General features: G+C 44.9%; 1 protein-coding gene across 5 annotated transcripts in view; it reads right to left on the reverse strand.

Moving 5' to 3' along the window:
• Positions 1 to 23,991, reverse strand: part of PLEKHG4 (pleckstrin homology and RhoGEF domain containing G4) — an 85,701-nt gene that overhangs the window by 24,400 nt on the left and 37,310 nt on the right. For all 5 annotated transcript variants that reach the window (XM_030955860.1, XM_030955863.1, XM_030955862.1 and 2 more), the window contains exons 7-13: positions 23,300 to 23,386; positions 21,415 to 21,531; positions 19,121 to 19,219; positions 18,084 to 18,232; positions 5,536 to 5,674; positions 3,051 to 3,173; positions 2,353 to 2,544 (exon numbers count right to left, since the gene is read on the reverse strand). In XM_030955860.1, coding sequence (XP_030811720.1) covers positions 2,353 to 2,544; positions 3,051 to 3,173; positions 5,536 to 5,674; positions 18,084 to 18,232; positions 19,121 to 19,219; positions 21,415 to 21,531; positions 23,300 to 23,386 — 906 coding nt within the window. The remainder of the gene's footprint in view (positions 1 to 2,352; positions 2,545 to 3,050; positions 3,174 to 5,535; positions 5,675 to 18,083; positions 18,233 to 19,120; positions 19,220 to 21,414; positions 21,532 to 23,299; positions 23,387 to 23,991) is intronic.

Genomic DNA, 23,991 nt, shown 5'->3' on the forward strand with positions numbered 1-23,991 from the left:
CTCATAGTCACTGAAAGAACTTTCATGCTGTGCAATTTCTGCACTGATCCTACAGCTGCAGGATGTATCCCACTACACTCCTTGTTTCAGTTGGCCACTGGTTCACAATACACAGATAGTATATTTACTCCACCAGAATTGTTTATAACTCTACTGAAACCAGGGAGATCAAAATCCTCCTCCCTCCCTGAGCCAGCTGCCTCTCCTCCACACAAAGCAGTGTGAAAACACACTGTGCCACTATAATTTTGTTTTCACTGGGGCCGTGCAGCATGAAAGGCACAACCAAGAGGGGCTGCTGCTGCTGCCAAGGACTGCATCCTGGAGTTTCCATCCACCAAAAAAGTTGCAATGCCCTCAGAAAATTAATGGGCCACTGTTGGGGCCTATGTAGCATTTGTGTCTCTAGAAATGACTCCAGGCTCTGAAAAGGCTTTGAAGCTGTGGAGGAGCACACTGCTATAATGATGTCCAACTATCCTGGCAGCCCAAGAGCTACCAGCACAATGTAACTTCCATGCCAGAACAGAGCATTGTGCAGCCTGGAAGTTTTGGGGAGACCTTAGAACACCTTGCAGAACCTGAAGGGGTTCCAAGAGAGCTGGAGAGGGACTTTGGACAAGGCCATGGAGTGACAGGACAAGAGAGAATGGCTTCAAACTGACAGAGGGCAGGGTTAGATTGGATATTCGGAAGAAATTCTTCCCTGTGAGGGTGGTGAGGCCCTGGCACAGGCTGTCCAGAGAAGTTGTGGTTGTCCCATTCCTGTAAGTGTTCAAGGCCAGGATGGGGGCTTGTAGCAACCTGCTCTAGTGGGTGGCATCCCTGCCTGCAGCAGGGAAGTTGGAACTGGACGATTCCTTTAAAATTCCTTCAAGCTCAAAACCATTGTTTGGTTCTATGATCATGTGCTATAGTCCACATTTGTGCTCCAGAGACTTCCAGCTCGGGCTGGAAGGGTTCACATACAACCAATGCTTGGCTTGGCTGCAGAATTGTCAGTATGCCAAACAAGGCTTGGTGCTTTTATGTGCCTCAATTTATCACAAAAAACATGAGAAAACCCTTCCCAGGATCCTTCCCAGGATCCCCCATGATGGCAAGGGGTGTTCAAGTACCAGAGCAGCCCCTGAACATCTCTGTTCAGTGAGGTAAAAAAGCACAGGTTCTTGCTATTCTCCTATAGCACAGGAGGCAATTCTCTCTTCATTGGGGTGAAAAAAAAATTACATATTTCCACAGCAAGAGGGCCCCCCATCTGCACAGCAAACTGCAGGGATGAGCCAGAGCAGACCTGCAGAGCATCACCAAACAAATTCAATTCTCATTGCCCTTACAGCAGTGTTCTGGGCTGCCTTCTCCACTTTCCTGCCTCACACAGGATGCTTTTCCATGTTTTCATGTTTAGCTGAATTTCCTCCCTCCTCCCCATAGCACTTCTGGCTGCCAAGGCAGCTCAGAGACAGCAACTAAGTGGCACCTACATCTGGTACAGCTTAACTTTTAGTGTCTATTCTTTCTGGAATTTGAGAACTTCAATACCCAATGTTTGTACAAGTGTGGAATAAATGGAGCACAGGCTCCCTGGCTTTCTGCTCTTGCCAAAGTTGTATTTTAAAATGAACTTAGAAAATCCTACTGCTTTTTCATCTGCAACTTTAGAAATTAAAGAACACCAAATCCAACTGCAGATCTGCTAAATGGGTGCATTTGCACTAAACCAAACAGGTGGAAAAGTCAGGTACTCAGCACAGTCACCACACACATCCTGTCCTCTTGCTTCCCAGATCCCTGTGATGATCCAGGGATCCCTTGTTCCCTCAGCCACACTTCCCAGCTCTCCATTCTGGCGCTCCCTTTCCTCATTCAGGCCTCCACATGGGAGGAGTTGGACTGTATTTAGGATTGACAAGCAGAGTGCTACTCCTGATGGGTCAACAGGCTGAACTGGACAGTGTGTAAGGATATAGCAGGAAAATGCAGGCAGCATTCCCTGGCATGGTGGCCAAGACTGGCCATCTCTTGGCCCTTGTCATCAGAGCCAGCACTGCCATAATCCTTCTGCCCACTGTTGTCATGAAAGGGGTTAAAAAGCTCCAGCTCAGAGAGCAGAAAACCTCTATGTTTAACAGATGTGGACATTTTCTGTAAGACACACCCACCCCTTCTCCCACATACTGACTTGAAAAAAATCACTGCAGACACACGAGCATGAGGGGACTGCTGCAGGTTATAGATCCAGCTCCCTGATGGAGCAAATACATTTCACACCTTTCATAAACAATCTAGCACTGGACTGAGTCCAAGTAGACTTTTTACATCCTCCTCTGTGCAGCAGATGCCTTGTCTTACCTTGTCAAAGAATTCATACAGCCTGACTGTTTCACAGACTCGGTGCCTCGTTTCATCCAGCTGGGTGCAGAAATCCTCCAGCTCATCTTCATAGGTCTGCAGCTTTACCCTGTAAGAATGCACATCCACAAAGGAAAGGTCTTCCCATTGATTCATCTTCTTTAATGCTTCCTGTCCCCTTTTGCAATATTCCTGAAAATAAAAAGGTATTGCTTATGAGGATAGAGAGCTGGAATCAACACTAAGTAGTCTTCAAGGCCATTAACAGCTAGGGCTAACTAGACCGGTTTTTAAGGTTCAAATCACATGAGTAGTCTTTGTTTACAGCAGAATTTTGAAGCCTGATCTCATGATTTACACTTGTCACACAGCAGCTTGGAAAGGCCTACACAGCAAGACCATGGCTCAGTCAGGATCAGAAAAAGGCAGTGTTACAAGCACATCAAGGAAGAACAAAAAAATCCATCTTTCAACTCAGTAGTTATTTTCCCCAAGACTGGTAAATGCCATCTACTAAGTGTTGAGCTGGTGGGTTTGTCTGCAAAAGGAGAGCAGGGAGACTATGCAGTGAGAGGGAATGACACACACTTTGGTGATGAACCCTCTTAGCACCATGTGTTTGGCTGAGCACATACAAGACACACATGCTACCAACTCAGATGCTGGAGAATATAATTTTCCAATCTGACAACACTTACACTGGCAACAAGATCAAACTCCTTGAACTGCTTTTGTGCTTGAAGCAGCATCTCCAAAGAATCATCCAGGTTGACAGTTTCCTTTAGCCGTTTTCTGCCAACATTCTCAATCCAACTGCTGACCTAGAAGAAAAGGGATAAGCCCTGCTTGTTAGTCACCCTGTGCTACTCACCAAGGTAGGCCTTTATGTGGAAAGAGCAAGGAATTGCTCTCATAATGCTGGTCATCTCATTACTGGAAAGAATGAGGGTAGACTTCTCCCCCCCAATCCAGCATTTCAGTCTGAGCCTCCTGCTCAGAGTTTTTCCACTTCAGGTTACAGAGTAATTGAAAAGCTCTGCTATTGCTCACTAGCCTTAGGCATAAACAGGGCAAGTGGCTGCCTGGGCTCTGTTTTGGGTGAGCCATGGTCTAAAGCAAGCTCTGCAACTTGCAGACTGGCCTGACATTCCTATTATTGTTACCCCCAACTGGGATCAAATCTCCTTGCTGCCAGATTTCCTACATCACTTCCCTCTTCTGACTGGCAGGACATGAACCATGTCAGTGTGAATGTATTGATGGATTCTACCCATCTGCTATGTTCCATGGTTCTCTGGGACTCTCAGCTACTGGTTTTCTGAGTGCAGCTCTCCACAAAGCTGAGCAGCAACTGCATGTTCCTCGGTGGAGCCCAGCTACTGATGCAGTTATCAGCCCATATCCTCAAAGAGGGGTAGAGGACTGACTAACAAGAGCATCCTAAGAGCAAAGCAGTCATAGGAGGCCAGGCAGGATAACACAGCACCTCCATCATCACTAGGTTTTAAAAACAGGCTGGCAAACTTGTCTGCAATGCTCTAGGCATAGGTGCACCTGGGGGAAGGGACAGACTAAGTGCTTCCTAACGCCCACACATCCTGTTTTCCTATGTCACCTGAATCCATATCCCAACTCAACCCCATAGTCAAGGACAAACTCCTAGTTTTATGGACTGTGAGAAGGTTACAAGGAGCAAGCCCACTGGCAAGAGGAAGAGATGGTGATGGGTTCTCAGTACTGCAGAGAGGCACACTGCTGCTGCCTAGAGCTCCCAGGCAGGTTTAACAGCAGGAGCAGCTCCTACCACCACTGGAGATCTACAAGCAAAGTAACCCAGGAGTGGTTGAGTGTTACCCAATTCAACAAAAAAAAATAAAGTTCAGCTTAAAGCAGAAAGTGGTTGCAGTGCTTGCTTTTGTGCCTTTTTTCATTTCTGTTTGGTATTAGGAACCTGTGAGTTTAACAAGAGTCTCTACCAGGTTCTTGCAACACACTTCTTGTCCCGAGCACATCCTGCATGGCGCCCCAGTGTCTACCTGCAAATGGGAAGTCATTAAACTCCCAGATCCACCTTGGCCTGTGAAAACACTAGGTAGGCTACAGCCTCCTTTGCAAATCCAGTTCCCACTAGAGGAGAGGAGCCCAGAATCCCAGAACAGCAATAGTGAAACTGATCCTAATAATGATTTTTAAGGACATGCAAACTTCTCATTGTTGATGAGTTACAGCACAGGAAACCATGCAACTCCATAATCTCAATGGTGAGTTCAGGCTTAGGGATCTGCAACGTGGAACATCTGGGATCTGCAATACTGAAAGGACTGATCAGCTCTTGTAGGATGTTCAGACCTTAGCTGCTTTCTGACTTTTTGAGGTCCTTTATCAACATGGCTACAGGTTTCAAAGGTCTTTCTGAAAGCCAGTGTCTGCTTCAGTTATCCCATGGCTGTCAAGAGTTTCAACAAGCACTAAATGAAGGGAAGTTGAAGGTCCCACAAAAGTGCAGAGGGTGGGAGGTTGAGCATGGCTCTTGGGCTAAGGACAAGAAGCTGTTCCCTTCCTGGAGTCTGTAGAGAGGGCTGCACCCAAAGGCAAACCGAGTGTGCCTGGTGCTGCACCCAGAGGGGAAGGAGTGTGCCTGGACTTATCAGATATCAGGGACCTGAGAACAGCACAGGAATCTAAACAACAGAGTACACAACAGGGATGGGCAGCCAGTGTGGGGCAGGGATATTCTGCAACAGGATGTCAGGAGACCCTGCAGGAGCTACAGCCCAAAGGGGACAAGCAGACTTATTAGCTTGTTGACATCACTCTGCTGCTTCTCAAGGTGAAGTATGAAGAATACTTCATCAACAGCCTCGCTGAGAGGGTCAGAAAAGACACCCAGCCTCCAAGTGTATGGCTTACTTATGAGCCACTTCACAGATGTTTATGGGGTTTGACTAATCCACACCTAGAGAGAAGCCAAGGGACTTTCACTTGGCATCAAGAGATACCAGGGAAATAAGTGGCTTGATTCTCAGCACTGTTGAAACTCTACCTCAAATTCTTTTGTTCAGTTGTTCTTTTTAAGCATCAATCATCACTGTACACCTTCACACAAGAGATCAACAGGCCCAGGACCTGCTGTGGAACACAGTGGGAGGGCAGCAGCCACTGCAACTGGCAGGTAGGCCTTACCTCCTTAAAACACTCTTCCACTTTCTCGAACTCCATCACCAGCTCCAGCTCCTGGATGCGCTTGTTTGACAGCATCACCAGGCGGTGAACGCCCTCATCAACTTGATTGTAAAGCACGCTGGCAGCATCGAGTGCATCTCTGCAAAGGGACACAGGGCTGGTCAAGGCTTTTGCATTAGGTCCTTCCCCCAGTGCTTCATGCAAACACAACCTGGCCAACAACAGCACTCCAGTCATCCTTCCCATGGAACCCACACAGGCCATCTCCATATGGAGAACAGGAGAGAATATTGCTGCTCCTTGCACATTACCATGATTCACCACCCTGACCCCAATGCAGATAACCTGGCAGGAAGGACAAAAGCATCTCCTCCCAGCCAGGTTCCTTGCAAGATTTACCATATTTCTCACACTTTCAGCTTTTCATAAACACAGATCATTGCATCAATGGATTTTCACAAAACACAGGGTCAAGCAGTTTCAGCGTCTAAAACCACCATTTGAATTTATTTAAGTAAATAAGCCACCACTAGTAAGCAAATCTCTCCTGAGTGACAACAACAATATTAAGTGCCTGATGCCCCACTTACTCTCAGGATTTCCACCAGCCAAACAAATATGCAAAATGTACAACAACTCAGTGCCAGGAGCAATCCGATTTTACAGTGTTGTGCTGCAGAGATTCACAGATTGAGCTCCCCACCTCCCACAGGCAGCTGTGCTGACCAAAGCCCAGCAGGTAACACCAGGAGGCACTCTCCCTGCCAGCCCTGCCAGCCTGCCCACAGCACACAGGCAAGCATGGAGGGGTCAGGATGCAGCCCAGTGCCCTCAGATGCTGCAACCACGGTCTTGGTAAGATGATGAGTATTAGCAAACTCCTTTTAGATGTGTGCAACACCTCTCCAGCACAGGCTTGGGTGAATCACAGATGGGATACAGGAGACAGAAGAGCATTCAAGCTTATTCTTCTGGTATTTCTTTTGCTTCTAGATTTCCCCTCCTACAATTATGGGCTCAAGAGACAGCTACAAGAAAACACTACTGCCTCCTTCAGCTGTGCTCTACACTGGCATGTTCAATTGCCTGGTCATCTCCTGTACTCACCCTAAACCAATTTTCATTTCATTGTCTTACAACTTTCTGACTTATTAGAGCGTGGCTTTTTTATCATATTATTAAAATTATCTAAAGCACTTGCAAAATAGGTAGCTAATATTGCTAATGGAAAATAATTCAGAACAATTCAGCATATGTGCTTATTTCTGTCTGGGTTTACAGGCAATCTTGAACCTATGAAATGCAACTGAATGTGAGTGTTTAGTGGCAGCCACCCTGTAGTTTTAATTGACACGAGGTAGCGCCATAGGTCTGGACAAGCAGCTCTGCATAGCAGAAATCCACACTATTTTTCCATTCAGAATTCCACCCAGTGTGCAACAGCCAACTTCTCAAACCTCAGGCTCTTAGATACTTTTGTTTTTCCTCTTTGAAATGCCATTAGACTGAATGAATTTCTCCAAAGTGCAGCCAAAAATACCCAAATAGTTTCTGGACTAAGATCAGTGCTACTGCAGTACAGAGCAGACAGGTTCTCTACAGAGAATCTGCAGGCTTCAATGGAAAGATCCAAGCTGTAGCACTGTTCTGGCGTTTCCCAAAACTGCCATAAACAAACCGTGATGATATGAGCCTTCTGTTTTGTAATCCTTTCCTATGGACAGACCCAGATCCAAGCCAGGAGACTCACAGCAGCAGAGACATAATCACTGTCCAAGCTGAGCTCTGGAAAGTGTTTACAGAGCAGGTTGTGGAGGCCAGTTCCCGTCAGCAGCAGTGACACAGCTGGGACAGCTAATGAGAAACAGCTTGGACGATGGCTGCAAGTTAAATTTGGCAACACCATTAATGCTGCTCGGTTTTGTGCAGCAGAGCGTATCTGTCAAGCCCCATTTTCTGAGTAAGTCTCCAGCGTACTGATGGCCAGACAGGCAGACACCCTTTGGCCTTACTCCCACAGGGCTGAATTCCCTGCTGGCATGAATGCTCTCATCCACTCAGGAAATGGATACAGCAAACACTCTTCCTCCCGCTGGCACAGACAATCGGCACCTATAACTTTAGGCATTCCAGGCTGCTATATGCAAACATTTTCAATTACCCCCTCACGAGGCAAAATATTTTTCAAACCTTTCCCTGAGCTTCCATGGAAATCACTTTGGTGTTGATGCTACTTCTTTGATGGCACTCATCAGCAAGCCAGACTGACCTGCTAGACCTTTCTGTAATAGGAGTCCTTATGTCCACCCAAGCCAGTGACAAAGCGAGCATCCATAGCTTCAGCACTTAATGTGGTATTGTCAGATGGCAACCTGATGACACAGGGACCTGAGACAAGGGTTCCAGCTCTAGCATTGCCTGACCTAGCACAGAGTATGATCTAATTAGGGGATGGGAGCCAGGGAGTCCCACTCTGCCCCTGTCCATACCTGACACAGGAAACAAACCCCCCCATCGGTGTAAGCCTGAGCAGTTTTCCTTGACAGGAGTCAGCAGCAACTTGGGCTGCAAGGCCTAACAAATATTACAGATTCTAGCAGAGCAGACTGCACATTTCCCAAAGGCACAAAACACAGGCTTCCCTGAAGACAACACTGCAACTACAGGAGGGAAAAATCACCCTCAAGGTAGAGGGATAGGAAGTGATTATAAAAAAAGGCTAAAAACTCCCACATTTCAAGGTTTTTTAAACCAGAAATAGGTGTACCACAAAGTCACTGTGTAAAGAGGCTAATTCACTGAGCCACTGCGGAAAAGACCAGTCTCGGCCTTATGGCCAGCAAACCCCTCCAAGGAAAGTTAGGTTCAAAACTGCAGCAATAAAGTTCTCCTGCTGGCCCACCAAGCACAGTCCAAAAACCCATTTCAGGAGAAGGGGCTTGAGTGAACTTCTTGGTATCCAACTAAAGGAATGAGTAAAATCCACCCCAAACAACATTTCTGGCCCCACGCATTCCCTCCACATGAGTTATCCTGCCCCTGAAGATCTCAATCCAACCAAGCCTTTATGTACATTTTTAGAAGGTGGAAGGGAGCTCCAGTTTAGAAGTGAGCCCTTTGCCCCACTGGACATAATCATAAAATACATGTCTCAGTAAATAATGTGGAGCTACACATGTACAGAATCTACATATATATACACATCAGTCATCCTCCATCTCAGCTGATCCAGGGGCACTAAAAGTGACATCCTCTTGCTGAAGACACACACAAAAAACCTTTGCTTTACTGACCCACAACCATCTCACAGTTACCTGAAGTCAGTCTAGGATGCTTTTGGAATTCAGTTCAAAAGAAGGCTGGAAATTAACTTGCATCAGTAATTCAGGCTGTTTGGGGATATATAAGCCAAAAATCCCTTACTCTTGTCCATTTTTTTCCTCTGCGAATGCTTGCAGCAGGCTATTGATGCCCTTATCAGCCACAATTCAACACTTTAAGACTGCCCCTTCTCATGGTCCTGCCAATTGTTTCCTGAGCGACTGAAACAACATGCACAGAAAAAATATTTCCAAACAGCTCCTCTGAGCTCAGAGTCCCCAGAAAACTTCAGGTGTGGCCTTACACCATTCCTGCTCCTCTGTGAGTTCCTCCAGCATCCCAGCACCTCAGCTCTTTCTTTCAAAGACCAGCCACGCTGTTTTCACACATTCTGCCTCGCTTGGCAGGCATTCATTAAACCTTCAATGTCTAGTTGTTGGTCTTCTGTTGCATCTCCAAGGTAACTCCATTCATACGTTGTCAGCCCCTGACAGTTCACTTTTACCAGCTGGACAGGCTCTCTGACTAACATCCATCTTTTACTCTCTTACACAGAGGAAAATATAAGCCTTTCCATGCTGTAGTATAAAGTAGGTAGGCAAACTGAGCCCAACAAAGAAATCACTCACAGTCCATGGGAAAGTTTGATTTTTTGATTCACTTGGGCACTTCAGTGCTCACAGAGAGGATCCATTGGGCGTTAAGCCTGTTCCCCCAAACCTCTGTATATCCGTTTATCTATTTACACACACACACACACACACACACATTTGCTGATCTAGATCTTAAAAACTTCCTAAATTATTTCCAGTACACTAGTAAACTCCACAATATCCTGAAACAGGGAGTTTTATGGGGAAAATGATACTTCACACAAATATCTATTTCTTTTTCAGCTTCAGACTGAGTAGTTTTTAATTCCTGTCTTTCAGTATTTTCACAGCAGCTTGGAGTAAACAAACCAAATATTGAAAATTTGGTTGAAGAAAGAAGTGACTTCCATCCTGGCACACAAAGAAAATACCTGGCTGTTAAAGACTTTAAAGATATTTTAACAGTGGCCTGTGCAGCTCTGAGCACAAAAGGCAGAGTTGTTTGAAGTCAGTGGAAAGTCTCAGCTCAGATTTGTGTGGATGCAATGCAATTTCCCTGCACATGGGAGTGTGGTATTAAGAGTCTTTCACTACATTCTTCCATGGTCAAATCATCAAAAGCAATTTTGCAATAGTGCAGAGTCAATATAATTTATAGCAAAAAGGAGTAGCTTGATGTCAGTTTATGTTTCCCCAAATCCTGTTTTCATTGGGCAATTATCATTTCAGTGGAAAAGGTTCCAAATTTCCTCAGCTTTCTGGAGAAGTGCCAAGCTTTTGTATAATGGTAGGGTAATTTTAAACCTATAATTTAGAAAGACCATTTCTGTCTAAGTCCATTCTTCAAAAAAAGCCAGCCTTGGAGACTTACACTTCAGTTTTCAAAGTAAAATACCTGCTTTGCTTTCAAAAAATAGATGGCCACAGAAGCAGCTTCCAGCAGAGTCACAAAAGCAGGTGCTGCCTGCACCATGCCTGCCAATGTCAGTGAGATGCAAACAGGTGAGCACAGGGAAGGGAGCAGCAGAACCATCACTATTCTGCACCTTCCTGTCTGCCCCTTCAGGAACTGCTTTGACAATCAGCAAGAACAGCAGATCTAACAAAAGGGCTGAAACCAAGAGTTCATCCCCTGACCAGCCTTGGTCAATTTTAAAATGGCAAAAATTAATGGATGGAAGGAATACAACATGTTGGTAGTGCATTTGAAGGGGTTTGGGCAAGTATAGGGCAGCTAACTTGTCCTAGGAAAATCAGATATCCTTAATTTGATTTGTTCTGTAATTTAGAAGAAACACAGTTGGATGTTACAACATTAGCCTCATCTAGTCTTCCACTCTTTTGGTGCTGAACTTCCCTTGTGGATGTCCATACAGGTTTTAGCATAAAATGAATAGGATCTGGAAATTAGGAGGTTTAAAGGATGGATTAGCCCAAGGACATCACCCAGATCATGTATGCTGATACCTTGGCTACAAATCACTTAAAACATCCTGAGCAATGCTTCTGGAAGAAATCCTTCCAGATCTGCAGGGACAGTGCTGTGCCTGAGGGATGTTTTGCAGGATGAGAAATGTCATTCTTGGTTATTACTGCATTTTGGTAGCAACCTACATAAGTACCACATTTATAATGATCCCATAAAAGGAGGTCAACCTCCAATGCACAGTCCTGCTCTCTGAGCTGAGAGTTTCACATGCAGCTGAGGTTAAAATTCAAACTAGCCACGATGAAGGTAAAGCAGATATGGCTAAATGAATATGACTAATTATTCTCTGCAGCACACAAATGGCCATGGTGGTTTCAATTCCCTCACTGAAGTATCTGAGGAACTGGGTACGTTTTTTAGAACCCTGAAGTGTCCTTACAAAGGCACAGAGGTCAAATACCAAATCTGCAGTTGCCTGTGGGATGGCTGCTCCCAGTGAATGTAGCTGAGACCACAGACCTGGCTGAATCCCTCCTCACTAGGTTACCTGACCTGGGAGCCATCAATTAAAAACCATCCAATTAATACAACACACTGGAGACCACAACTGCCAAGAGAATTCTCTTCTGGAGCTCAGTTCGTTTAAATGTGTTTTTAGCAGAAATACACTCAGAAATCCCTTTAAAAGCCAAGGGATCAATGCACACAGTTAAATGAGTGTCCAAGCACAGTCCCAAGCTGTGACCTTTGTTTCTTTCTTCTGCCTGGCTCGCATTCAGTTACAATAAAACTGTGTTCAGACTCTGGTTGATTTAAAATCCCAGTAAGATCCATAAAACTGACTGGGGAAAAAAAAACATAATAAATCCCAAACCAACAAGTAGCCTGCTTAGGGGGACAGTTCCCAGTGCAGTGGAGCCTTGGATAGGATTTGGAAACATCATTCTGGGAACACTGAGCGTCAAGATGTGGTTTTCTACCAGCTGTAAACAATTTCTACCTCCAAACCTTGTCTAATGTACATTAACCTGCTTATGTTTACATCCTGGTCAAATGCACCAGTCTAAGAGCTGTGTTCCTGAAGCTGAGACCATCAGGCTTTCAAGATGTCCTGCTCAAATACACACACACTTCATTTAAAGCCATATCCCTGTTTCACTGATACATCCTTTTGCCCACTTTCAGGACTATGATCCATGTAATAGTAGGAACTGTGCTATTAACCAGCCCAGCAACAGAAGTATCTATCCCAACACAGTTATATAAAAAATGGTGCTTGTGGGATAGCTGAGACTAAGGCAGGAATGTCAGGCAGTTCAGCTAACATCCTATACTGGAAACTTTTTGCAATTTTTTTCCATAATATTTTTAAACAGATAAAGCACAGTGTGTCATTAGTTACCTAATGCCCTGTTGGCATGACAAGCATTGCAAACAAAAACAAGCAAAACTGGAGTCTTCTGGGTAAATTCTCATTGAATCCAAGAAGATTTAGGACATAAGCAGAAAATTAAAAACAGAAAGAGAGCTGAGGGGAATCATCTATAAAAAGCCCAAGAGGACAATGAAAACTTACCTAGACAGAATTCTGCAATCTTTTAGCTCTCTGCAAATGCCACAACTGATGTCTCACAGCACTTCATGCACTCAGAATGACAACAGCCCCAGCTCCACTCTCCTTTATGCGCGGAGCAGCGAGATTTGTTTAATGTGAGCCTAAGTGCTTTTTACCAGGCTAAAACCACCACGCCAACAGAGGGAACAGGTTAGACTGTAACCAAAATGAATACCAAGTAGCACAGCATGTGTTTGGGTAGAAATGTCGCCCTGTGCTCCTCCCTCCACCTGACACAAACAAATAAGGCCAGGGAAGAGCACTGCCACCCATGCTCGGCCAAAGGCTTAGCGCTCGTCAGCACCTTCTGTGTCACCGGCAACAGCACAGAGGCCTCTCGTGGCAGCCTCTGAGGTCAGAATTTAAGCACACTTTTTTATCTGGCTTCAAAGGTATTCTGAGTATACATCTTGTCCTGAGGTTTTAGGATTGGGTCCACAGGAGGAAGATGGAAAGGACCCTGCAAGGAAAGGTGCCTCTCACAGATCATGTTAGGAGGGTGCACTATGGCAAGTGGTAGCATGAGAGGCTCCCAAAGCTCCCAGAGAGGAATGAAGATGGGCAGGCACCAGCTCAACTGCCATCAGTGAGAGGGACACAAGCATTAGCATCTTGTGAGAGGGAACTCACACACCACTTTGCAGAATGGCACATGCAGGCATTCCAACATCCCAGGAGTTGCTACTAGCAAGAGCCCTGCTGAAGATCCATAAACAAGAGGTCTGCAGTACCACACAGCTACACCCCACTTCATTGTTAACTAGCCACAGCTTCAAGGAGACCCAGAGTCTCAGTGGTGTGTGTGGAAGCCAGAACATGAACTATGGGGCTTTTAGCTGTAAGACCACCCTCTCTGTCACTGTAATTGAGCCAGGTCCAACACTAGGAACCTGGCAGCTCAGGAAGTCTGCTCTGTACTGTCCATTCCCTCTGCTCAGCTCAGGTCCCCACCCAGGGCTTCCAACTAGATCACCAAGCCACACTAAAAATAGCCAGCTCACAAAACCAGCTCTTGGCTCTAGCCACTCCACCCTCAAAATACAGAGACTAACTATACTGCCTTCTGCAAACAAAGGAGAATTCACTCCTCCATCTATTTATAAGCTGCTTATTCACAGCTTGTAAGCACAAATTCTTTTCAGATGAGGAGCTTGGGGGAAGAGATCAAGCTCATTCTGGTTCCCTGGTGCACAGAGCCAAACACTCAACATGATCATTCCTTCACCATCTGAGGTTTTTCTCCTTTCAGCTCTCACCTCTAGCCTTGGGACTATCTTGCCCATCACCATGCAGAGCATGACACAATCCCACTCCTGTGCCACGGTGAGAACACTGTGGTAGAGCCAGGCAGGTGCATTCTGGTTAAAAACCATCTATATATTCATATAAAATGGTTATACCTTCTTTACTCTACTTGTGACTCATAACACATCTGCAGGATGAAAGGCATTCACTGGGCACCTGTCTAGGCACACAATTCCAGATCTTGGCTATGCTGGAAGAAGAGCAATAATGAGAACAACAGTGAAAAACACCTGGCTAAAGACCAGGTTAAAAGGATCCTGGCTTTGCTGCCCAGCCCCAGCCTCACTTCAGCAAGAGCTCCCACTGCTGCTGCCTGGCCTCTGGCAGCTTCTCTGACATTGCCATCAGAAACTGTAAGTTTTTGACATCCACTACAGAAGCAGCAATAAATTAATCCACTTTTCACAGCTGGCTCAGTGAGTTGCCTGCAGGTTAGCTGATCACTACACAAGATAGCCAGAAGCCAAAGCTACACCTGCTAACCAACACTATGTACCTTATTAAAACAAGTCTGGTTATTAAAAAATTCCTCTTTGAAAGTGCAAAAAGAAGTATTAACAGCATTGAAGTGATGGAGGTCTCTGTGACATGTGACCACACTCACCAAGAGGAACTTCAGCTAGGCTAACAGCTCTGCATTTCAATCCCCACAAAGACTGAGACAGCAAAACCTCAAAGAGTTCAGCTCACAGACCTGGAGAAGCACTGAGCCTTCAGTGCAGTGGATGGTGTGAAGGCAAATGTGCTGGCTTTAAATCTACCAACACTGAGCAAGTGGCAACGTCACCTCCAGCTGTCCCCAGGCACCTCTGGGTGGCCAGCCCTACCATTACAGCACTTAAAGAGGTGCCACAAAGATACACTGGCTCATGAGTGCCACACCCACACCAATTCCAGGACAAATTCAGCCTGGTCCTGCTGGAGGTGGGAGATCTCAGAGGGATCAGCTGAGCATACCACAGCGCCTAATCCAACTCCCTGCAATGAGCTGCCTGCAGGATGTGTATTCTAGGAACTGAGCTCCTCCTTCCTAAGCTGGGAAAAAGCAGAGTTCCAGACAGCCTGCTTGGAGAAGACTGTCTTTCCTTTTGTGGACAAGCAGCTGGATGGGCAAGGCTATTTTCTGCAGTGGTACTTGGTGGAGAAAGGAGTATGAAGACTCCTGGTCAGCTCACAATGGGAGCAGTTACTGGTCAAAGCCACTGCTGTGGTGCTACAGCATCTCAGGATGAGACCATCCAGGAAAGACTCCCAGAAGCTCTTAAACCATCTGTTAGAGAAACAAATGGATGGAGCACAACACATCCCTCCTGCATGCCCACATCTGTGATGGAATAAATTCAACTTTTGCAGGAAAGAACCTATGGCGCTGGCTTAGCAAAGCCTCACAAATCCCAGGTCAGACCTGAGCAGCAATGAGACCCCACTGCTCTGTGCCACAAAACAATCCAAAGGGCATCTGTGCTCTCCAGGAGGGCAGAGCGAGCAGAGAAGGTTCCACAACCAATTCCACAAGAAGAGTTTCATTACTAAAGAAAAACTAAAACAATTCTTGTTTACCTTGTGCTCTTGAAAGGTATTTGGCAGATAACATCTGACTGCACTTACATGCCTGCTTCCTTGCCTGTTTTAACTTATTATCTCCAACCTGTGGTCAGGCATTTTCAGAAGGGTTCATCCATCTCTATTCTTACCAGCTCCCGGTGTTCTTTTTCCACATGAAACCACAAAATAGCAAGAAAGACATCTGTGACAGCTAGAAAAATATATTGCCTGAAAAAAAACCCAAGTCAATCCCTTGCTCAGTTAATCCCAAGGTGAAGGTGCAGATGGGCTTGTCAACTCTATTCTTAAAAAAAATTTAAAAATCACAAGTTTAACTTTAGTTCTCCACTTGTAGTTGGCATATTTTAAATAAGTGGAGCCAAAAGTCCAGAAAACTGCTCTTTAAACTGTTTTCTCTATTTATAGGTAATTCATGCACATTCAGACAGTCACCTGTTCACAAATGGCCTCAATTTATGACTAAGAAGTCCTGGCAGTCATGATTATTTTATCAGACTTTTGTACCACACGAGACAATAAAAAACAACAATGGGACACGTGATAGACAAAAGAGCCAGAGGTGAAGAGTAAAGCCATTTAACTTGCTTTTGTAAATAATTTATTTCAATTATTGGGAGAATGGGTGTGGAATTAGGCTGCTAGGCATTGATCAAGATTTTAGAATTCAAAGTTCAGAGCAGCAGTGCCACAAGCCCTGCTGAGTGCACACACAAAGGGAGTTCTGTTCCATTTTCACACATCACGAGTTGGAAATCAAATACTGGACCTACATACACCAATAGCCACTCCATGCTAGCTTAGTTGGCCAGTTGCAATATTTTGTCTCTATCCTGCTTTGATCATATCTATTAAAGAAGCCTTTGAAAAATCATAATCTTTAGAGTATTAGCAGAACTTAGAACCTTTAATATCTGCACATCAGATAGGAAAGAAGGAGTAAGTGCAAAGTCATGGAGAACTGAAAACCAACAGTGCCTTACACAGAGTTCTCTAGCCAAGTGATAGAGCTCTTTTCCCCATTTGAAGGGAACCTGAAACAAAGAAGAGGGGACTTCTTTAGTCCCCTGCCCCAATTTAGATGAAAATTAAAATACTGCATGGATTTTAGTTTCTGCAACTACTCCACAGCCTAGAAAATAATAACTTTCTCCTGCTATATTCAGTTATGCTCCTTAGGCTAGAGAGAGCCACATATATTAGAGCCATGGCATACAGTCTCTCTTCACACTGGTACACAATGAATACAACCTGAATTAAGCAGAGAATATTCTACACAGCTTCAGCATGCACTCAAACACTGTACAATCAAAGAATTCTGTGTGTATCCCCCACCCCTGCCCTTGCTAAAGTAATCAAAGCAGTAAATTATCCTTAGGGGCTCTGTCAGATCAGGTTTCAAAGTTGATCATTTCCCTGCACAAAAACACAGGCTTAGCTTAAAACCAAACCAAAACAAAACTCATGAACATTTTCCCATTCTCCTAGGACTCTAAAGTTGCTGTGTTACTTAAAATAAAATAAATAATAATTAAAAAAAACTAAACAAAGCACAAAACCCCACATTATTGTGCTTCTCATGTCATGTGAGAATGAAAAGATTATACTGTAGCAATTCAATTCAAAATTGCATCAAGATTACTTCATCAGTTCAGCAAGAGAACTGTGTCTGCATAGTCTGCCAGAGCTCCTGACAGGAGCCACAGCAAGCAGGGAACAGAAACAATTACACAGCCTGCCCTCATGCTCCTCACTCTGCACCAAAATTTCGATCCTCTTCTTCCAGTGACAGGCAGCAACTTGCACTGTCATCCGCTTGCTGAATTTTAAAAGAGAAATGTTTTTTTCATAGTGTTTGGTTGAGATACTCCATAACTACTTTGTTATCTTCTCTGGATTCCCTCCCTTCAAACCTCCCAGCTTGTGATGGCAACATGGAGTTGAACCAGAGCAAGGCAGTGGGTGCACGGAGCTATTCCACACCACCCTGCCACCCCCCGTGCCCTCACCTGCACCCACATGCCAGTGCTTATCTCACACTGGGCTGAAAGCTCCTGGCTGCAAAGGCTGCCTTTCTACCTTGCTGTTTGCACAGCACATAGCACAGAGGCCTTCCCATGCTGATAGGCTTCAGGTGTTTTAACAGCACAAACACAAGTTGTGCAATGCCCTGGGGATGTCAAACAGCTGGGCTCTCTCAGTCCCCGCTTCTCATACCGACCCCACAAATGGGCAGTGAGTATTTGTTTGTGCAAACTGTACCAGTGTGCCAGGAGATCAGAGCCTGCCTCAGCCAGCAAGCATTCCTCCCAGCTAAGGTCCCTGGAAATCCCCTTGCACAAGGAGTGCCTTAGGAAATCACACAGCGATAATGGCCAGCACCTAAACATTCATCACTGCTATCATCAATTAAGGCTTGTGTTTTACAGGTACCCAAAATATCCACTTCTCTCTCCACTAGAGAAGATAAGTCTGATTTGGCTTGAAAAAGGAAGTTAAACCATCTAAGTGAACTCACCTGGACTAGCGTTTGGACTGGGGAAGAAGCAATCAAGATAAGAATAAAATTCATTACATTTTTCACCTTTATTGTTTTTAACATAATTCCTTCCTACACAAAGCTGATCTCCAGCCTGCACAAACGATGGAACACCTCAGAGAGACTGCCAGCACCTGGTTTTTGCTCATCCCCATCTCCTCTTCTCCCACTCTGGGAGCTCACCTGTAGTCTTGGGTAAGGGTGACACAGGACGCCTCCTTCCCCAGTCTGGCGAGGAGCGCTCCACCCTCCTGCTGCACCCTGACCAAACTTGCATCTTCAAGAACATTCTTCATCAACTGCCTTGAATTCCTCAGCAGCACAGCTGCATCCTGGAGGGATCACAAGAGTGAGGTGAGCAGATATTGCAACCTACAGGCAATGAGGGAACGGGCCAAAACAGGAACCTAAACCAAAACCACATCTCACCTGGGCCCACTCTAGGAAAAGGGGACATTGATTCCCATAGCTGTTTCTCTCCAGCCTGATAAGTCTAAAGTGATAAACAGTGCTCCTTATACACCTGATACCTTCCCCACTAGGCTAAAATTGTGACCCAATTCCTATCATTGTTCTTCCATTCATTTGCTGGGCATAGAAAAAATAGCTTTCCAGTCTTGCTTCCCACACATACTTAGCTCCTACTGTTCTGGGAGCCTGGATCTGCATGGCTCCAAGCCTTGGGACAAGGTGCACATGAAAGGTTTGTGGATATACAGATGTGTGCAGCAAGGCCACTACCATATCCTCCATCATTTAGTATTGGCACCCTCAGTGCAGAGCTGGCAGCAATTCCCCACCATGTCAGGGATGCAGCAGCTTCTCAAGAAGAGAAATAGAAGGTTTGTGACCACATAGGCTTGGTCTTTGTCTCTTTGTCCCTTCCCCTTCTTGCCCACTTCCAAACTTTGCCCACAACCAAGTCTGTACCAGCTACAGAGCTCTGGAGCTGCTGAGAATGCACCCCAATGCTGGATCAAGCACCCATCAGCAACAAGCCCAGCTGGAAACATCTCCTGGGTGACTCTGAGGAATCAGACAATCAGTTTCCAAACCCACTGAGGCCTCTATCACTTCATTTGGATTAGCTTCTACTAGTATTGGGAAACCCTGCTACTCCAGCTTGCAAATTCAAAGCTACAGCTTTTCTGCAGCTATCCAGCCTTGTGCTCTCTTCTGCCTCAGGTCCACCCCTGATCCGAGGTGAGTGACATACTTACCTCAGCCTTTCCTGGTAATTTTGTGGATTCCACTTTATTAATAGCTCCCTGAAGGAAGGCACAAACACCCTGGCATTGTTGTAGTAAGTATTCCAGTTTCTACAAGAAAAAAAGACCAAGGCAGAGATTATTGTCTCATGGCTGACAGGAAAGGTCTTCTGAGCTTGCAGAAGCTTCAGAGTACAAAAATCAAGAGAGGATCAAACACATTAATCCGAGGGTTCAATTATATCATTCAGTGAGACTGTATCAGCAAAGAGAAGCCCATAAGAAGCTTCAGCTGCATCATACTAGACCAAGGCCTCTATGCAGACCTTAGAAACCTGCATTCTCATGGCTTGGATGGGTCATGCTTTACAGAAAAAAAACAACCAAACCAGTCCACTGATGTCTCACATTTTTCCATTAGCATTTCTTGTAACTTTCCATGAAGATGAATCACACTGCATAAATTTCAGAGAAACAAAACATAAAACAAGTACTTGGAATTTTTTTACTTTAAATAATTTCTCCTTGTATTAAAAGTAGTGTAAATTAAAGATTAGGAAACTGAAAAGCTTCCAAAATTAAGCACCTTAACCTATGGACAAATTTGAAATCCTTCCGCTCTTCAGGGTGGGGGGGAAGCAGGGAGAAAAACAAACAAAAAAAGTCCAAACATTTCATAAGGGTTTGTGACGCACTATTTTTTAGAAAAGCTAATGATATAAGGCCTGAATACTGCCAGATGCCACCCTCTAGTCACTAAAATCAAGAGAAGGGAGAAACAGTTATTCCAAAATAACTGTGTTTAAAACAAAACAAAAAAGCAGCTGTTTGAATCTTTACTGAATTGAACTCCCTCCTCCCCTGGAGTGCTGGAACACTGCCAGCAGTGACAGATTAGCAGGCAGGATGCAGGTGAGATCACTGAGACAGGAAATAAATGCTGTTTGCCACATAGCTGCAGAGCTAAGGGAGCTGAGCACACGGGTCATTATCACACACAGTATAAACAGGCATTCCATACAGAATGATTCCCATACTAACTCCCTTTGGTACTGTTTTACATGCCAAGACAACAAATAGCCTGATATTATGGTGCTTCCTTCATGAATTACCCTTCTGCACACACAGAGCACCTCAGCTCTCAAGGTATTCTCAACTCTGTCCATTAAACTAATCCATAACTTCTTGCAAAGTTTCTCTGCTTTGTCACTGCTAAATAAACTTCAACTTCTCCAAGTTCTCCAAGGCAATCCTTGGCACAGATTAGGCCTCTGTACCTCTACTGCATCAGCACAGGTTCATACAAGTACTTTTAGATGTAAACTGGAAAAAATAAGTTAACATTTGGCACATGCCAAGCCTATCTTCTGAAGCTTGCCACCAGCACCACAGTGGTGCTATCTGTGACATCTTAATTGTGGCACTCTGGGTAGCAAGGTCAGAGCCAAAAGACCACTGGATCCTCTGGAAGCTGAGGTGCCAATTCTGTCAATCACCAGGGTCAGCAAACTCAACATGAAGACAGCCAGCTTGTGTGCAGATTTACAAAGATTTAATCCTGTCTAGTCTTGGTGTGCCAAATAACTCAACTGAGCTTTTAGAGATTCAACAGGCACATGGTTGACAGCACTCAGGCTCCCTCCACAGCACAAGTGCACACAGAGCTGGGTATTGGTACCATGGATGCCACCCCTGCAGGCTTCTGGCAGTCTGCACATACCCTGCTGCTTGAAAGTAAAAGATACTCCTAGAAGAAGAATTCTGAACTGTTTATCCAGAACTTCCAAGTCTCACTCATGCAAGGACTGCAGATATTACCAAGGAGATAACAGCTTGATCTGGGGGACTTGCTCCAAAATCAAAAAGATTTGTTATTACAGTCAAGTTCTTCATCATTAGTCCAACGGCAACATGATACTAACACCTTCTGAGATTAGTTTCAGATGTCTGTCTTCCTGTCTAACTCAAGAGCCACTTGTGTATCACAAGACGGGATTCCATTTCAGATTGGACCATATTTTGAAGGCAAGAAGGAATAGAAAGAAATAATGCAGTTCAAGCAAATGAGTAAAAAACTAAAACTTCAGCTCCTGCAGTCATGCCAAAAGACCACAGTGTGTACTTATCTTATGAAGACAGTATTAGCATTTTTTTTAATACCAGAGATTCATTTGCATTCACAGCTTTACAGGAAAATTGTATTTTAATGCTTGTAGGTTCAGCTGTTGACAGGTTCCTGTTGTTCCCATCTGTTACCATGCCACTGCTTCTCTCAGACACCAAAGCACACAGGACATTGTACTCACCCTGCGGAAGCTCAGCCAGCTCTGGTGGCAGTACGGGAAGGTCCCTTCCAGCTCCAGAGGCAGCTGGGAGCTGTCTATGTGCTTATGGAGGGATTTCATGGAGGTGAGAAGTTCAAACTGCACAGGAATAGAAAGGAAAAGGAAAAAAGCTCACTTGTATTAGGGTGTGAGGAAGAGGGGAAGGTTAATAAAAGGCAGAATCTATTATTTCTTTATCTATCTTGCAAAGAAGCACAGTATGCAGTGTGTAGCTGCAATATCACTACAATATGAAGGGGGAAAAAAAAACCAACAAAAATTCAATCTCAGAGCAGCTTGTTGAACAGCTCAGTGGGCAAACCCTGAAGGAATGCAGGCTACAACACGCTGTTTCACCAGGCAGAACATCTGTGATGGAAGTCTGGCAGCAGCCAGCCTTCTCCAGAGCCAGCACCTCCTGGTGTAAGCAGAGCAACTCCCTCATATGTTCCCACAGTTGTGCTCCAATTTGCATCTGTTTAGAGAATCTGGGAGGTTAAATCCAGCTCCCAGCTTCCCCATCTCAATCCCTATAAAAGAGTCTAACAGAGCAGCCTCTGCCCTGCCCTCAACTCTCCATTCATCACAGCAGCTATTTGCTCCAAGAGTTTCTTGGAGCTTGGCACAGGTAACTTGCCCTCTCCACGTCTGCAGGACCTCAGAGCATTTCTACACTCACCAGAGCAACAAGTGCTCCTGCAGGTACATGGAAGCCAGCCCAGACACAAACTCAGGTGCAGACATTTAACTCCCACACACACACACAGTGTGAAGTTTCTACCTCCTTACAAAATTGTGATGATGCTTCCAATGCCTCCTGCATGCCCATGTGTTTATTAGCCTTTCTTCTCTTCCCTCCTACACTCTTTGCGTTTGTTCAATGTGTTTAATGTCTACTGTAGCTCTCCCTGCATGCACATGCCTGCAGCCCCCATTCTCACTCCAAATTCTTCCACGTGGGGGCAATAAGGAAATGGACTAATAGCATTTGTTATTCTTTAGCCTTTGGGGACACCACACCACATGCACAGCAAACCTGACACCTGTCACAACATCTTCATTCACAGCAGCCAAAAGGGAGCTCCTGGCCTACTCTGAAGTCTACAGAGCTTCATCAGGCACAGAATTCTTGTAGCTTGCAACAGTCTTGGAGCACAGGAAGAGGACTAAGAAGAAGTCTGCTCACCACAGAATGGCTGGGAGCCTACATTTCTTATACAGCTATAGAATACCAAGACAGTTTTACTTGTAGTGGGGGAGTTCACTGACATTGTGGTAACTTTCCCTCCTCTTGGTTTTTCCAGACATTTCAGCTACAAAGGGAACCTCACACAAATGCCCATCTCATCTTCCCCATCTTGCAGAAGTCTCTCAGCCACTGGCAGCAGCAGTTATGAGAGGAAACAGAGGAGATGCAAAATCCAGGAAAGCAACAGGCACCTTCAAAGGTGGAGTTCAGGATTTAGCATAATGTGATCTCTTCCTGACCACCCATTTCCCCCCTTGTTAATGGGAGAACATGAAAAGCCTCTCTAGCTAATTGTGCAGGGCTCCTCCAAACAGTTATCCATGTTCCCAACAAACCCCCTGTGTTCTGAGTCCCCAGCAGACTGACGTAATTGTGGTGCAAATGCCACTGATGGGCGTGGCAACAAACAGCAGGACAGGGATCTGTTCAGCTCACAGAAACACTACAACCCAATAAATACCACACCCCTAGAGACCACAGCCACAAAACACAGAGGACACCTATGGAAATTTCATGTGAGAATGAACATACATCAATGACAGGGAATTTGCTGTCTGGAGAGTTAAATAAAGGATATTAGGAGTGGCCAAGCAAACCCCAGATAAATGGTTCCATTACCTGTCCTGCTGGTGGCTTCTCCATCCGAAAAGTCAGATCTTTTTCAACCAGAAGCAGGACTCCATGAATACAGTGAGGATCCATCTCCTACAACAGAACAGAGCACAAATCCATTAGTGATCTGTCTTGGATACTAAGGAGAATGTACCACACCAGGTTCATAGAAAGTTTGCAATTAATCCTTCAAAGGCATCTACAAAGCCTGGAAGGCAGTCACCAGAAATTAAGGAAGGTCTATAAAGTACCAAGGTGATGTCTTTAAGGTAGTTTACTTCAGATCAACTAGTCTTGCGATATTTAAGGAAGCAATGGAAAAGGTCAGGTGTTGGCTGTACTAAAGAAGCTCTGCCTTCTGCACAGGGAAGTGAATCAGGGAAAAAAAAAAAAAAACAAAACAGAACTTTAAAAAAAACTAAACCAAAAACCATGTTCTGTGTCCAAGTTTTTTCCTGATAACTTTCCTGGTTACTTCACCTCACTGAAAGGAAGTGGCTTTCCCCCCTCCACCCCTAATCCAGTGCCAAAAACATCATCTTGTCTCTACTTACTGCCAATTTACAGTCAAGTACTTGCATCCTGTTTCTACTGTTAAACTGACAGAAATTCCAAACACAAGGGATGTTTGGCAGCTGTAGTTCAAACTCAGTGATCCAGGAGCAGCTCTCCCATTATAGAAGCATTCTGCAGGGAAG

Source organism: Camarhynchus parvulus, chromosome 11 (assembly GCF_901933205.1).
Source record: "Camarhynchus parvulus chromosome 11, STF_HiC, whole genome shotgun sequence".
Lineage (NCBI taxonomy): Eukaryota > Metazoa > Chordata > Aves > Passeriformes > Thraupidae > Camarhynchus > Camarhynchus parvulus.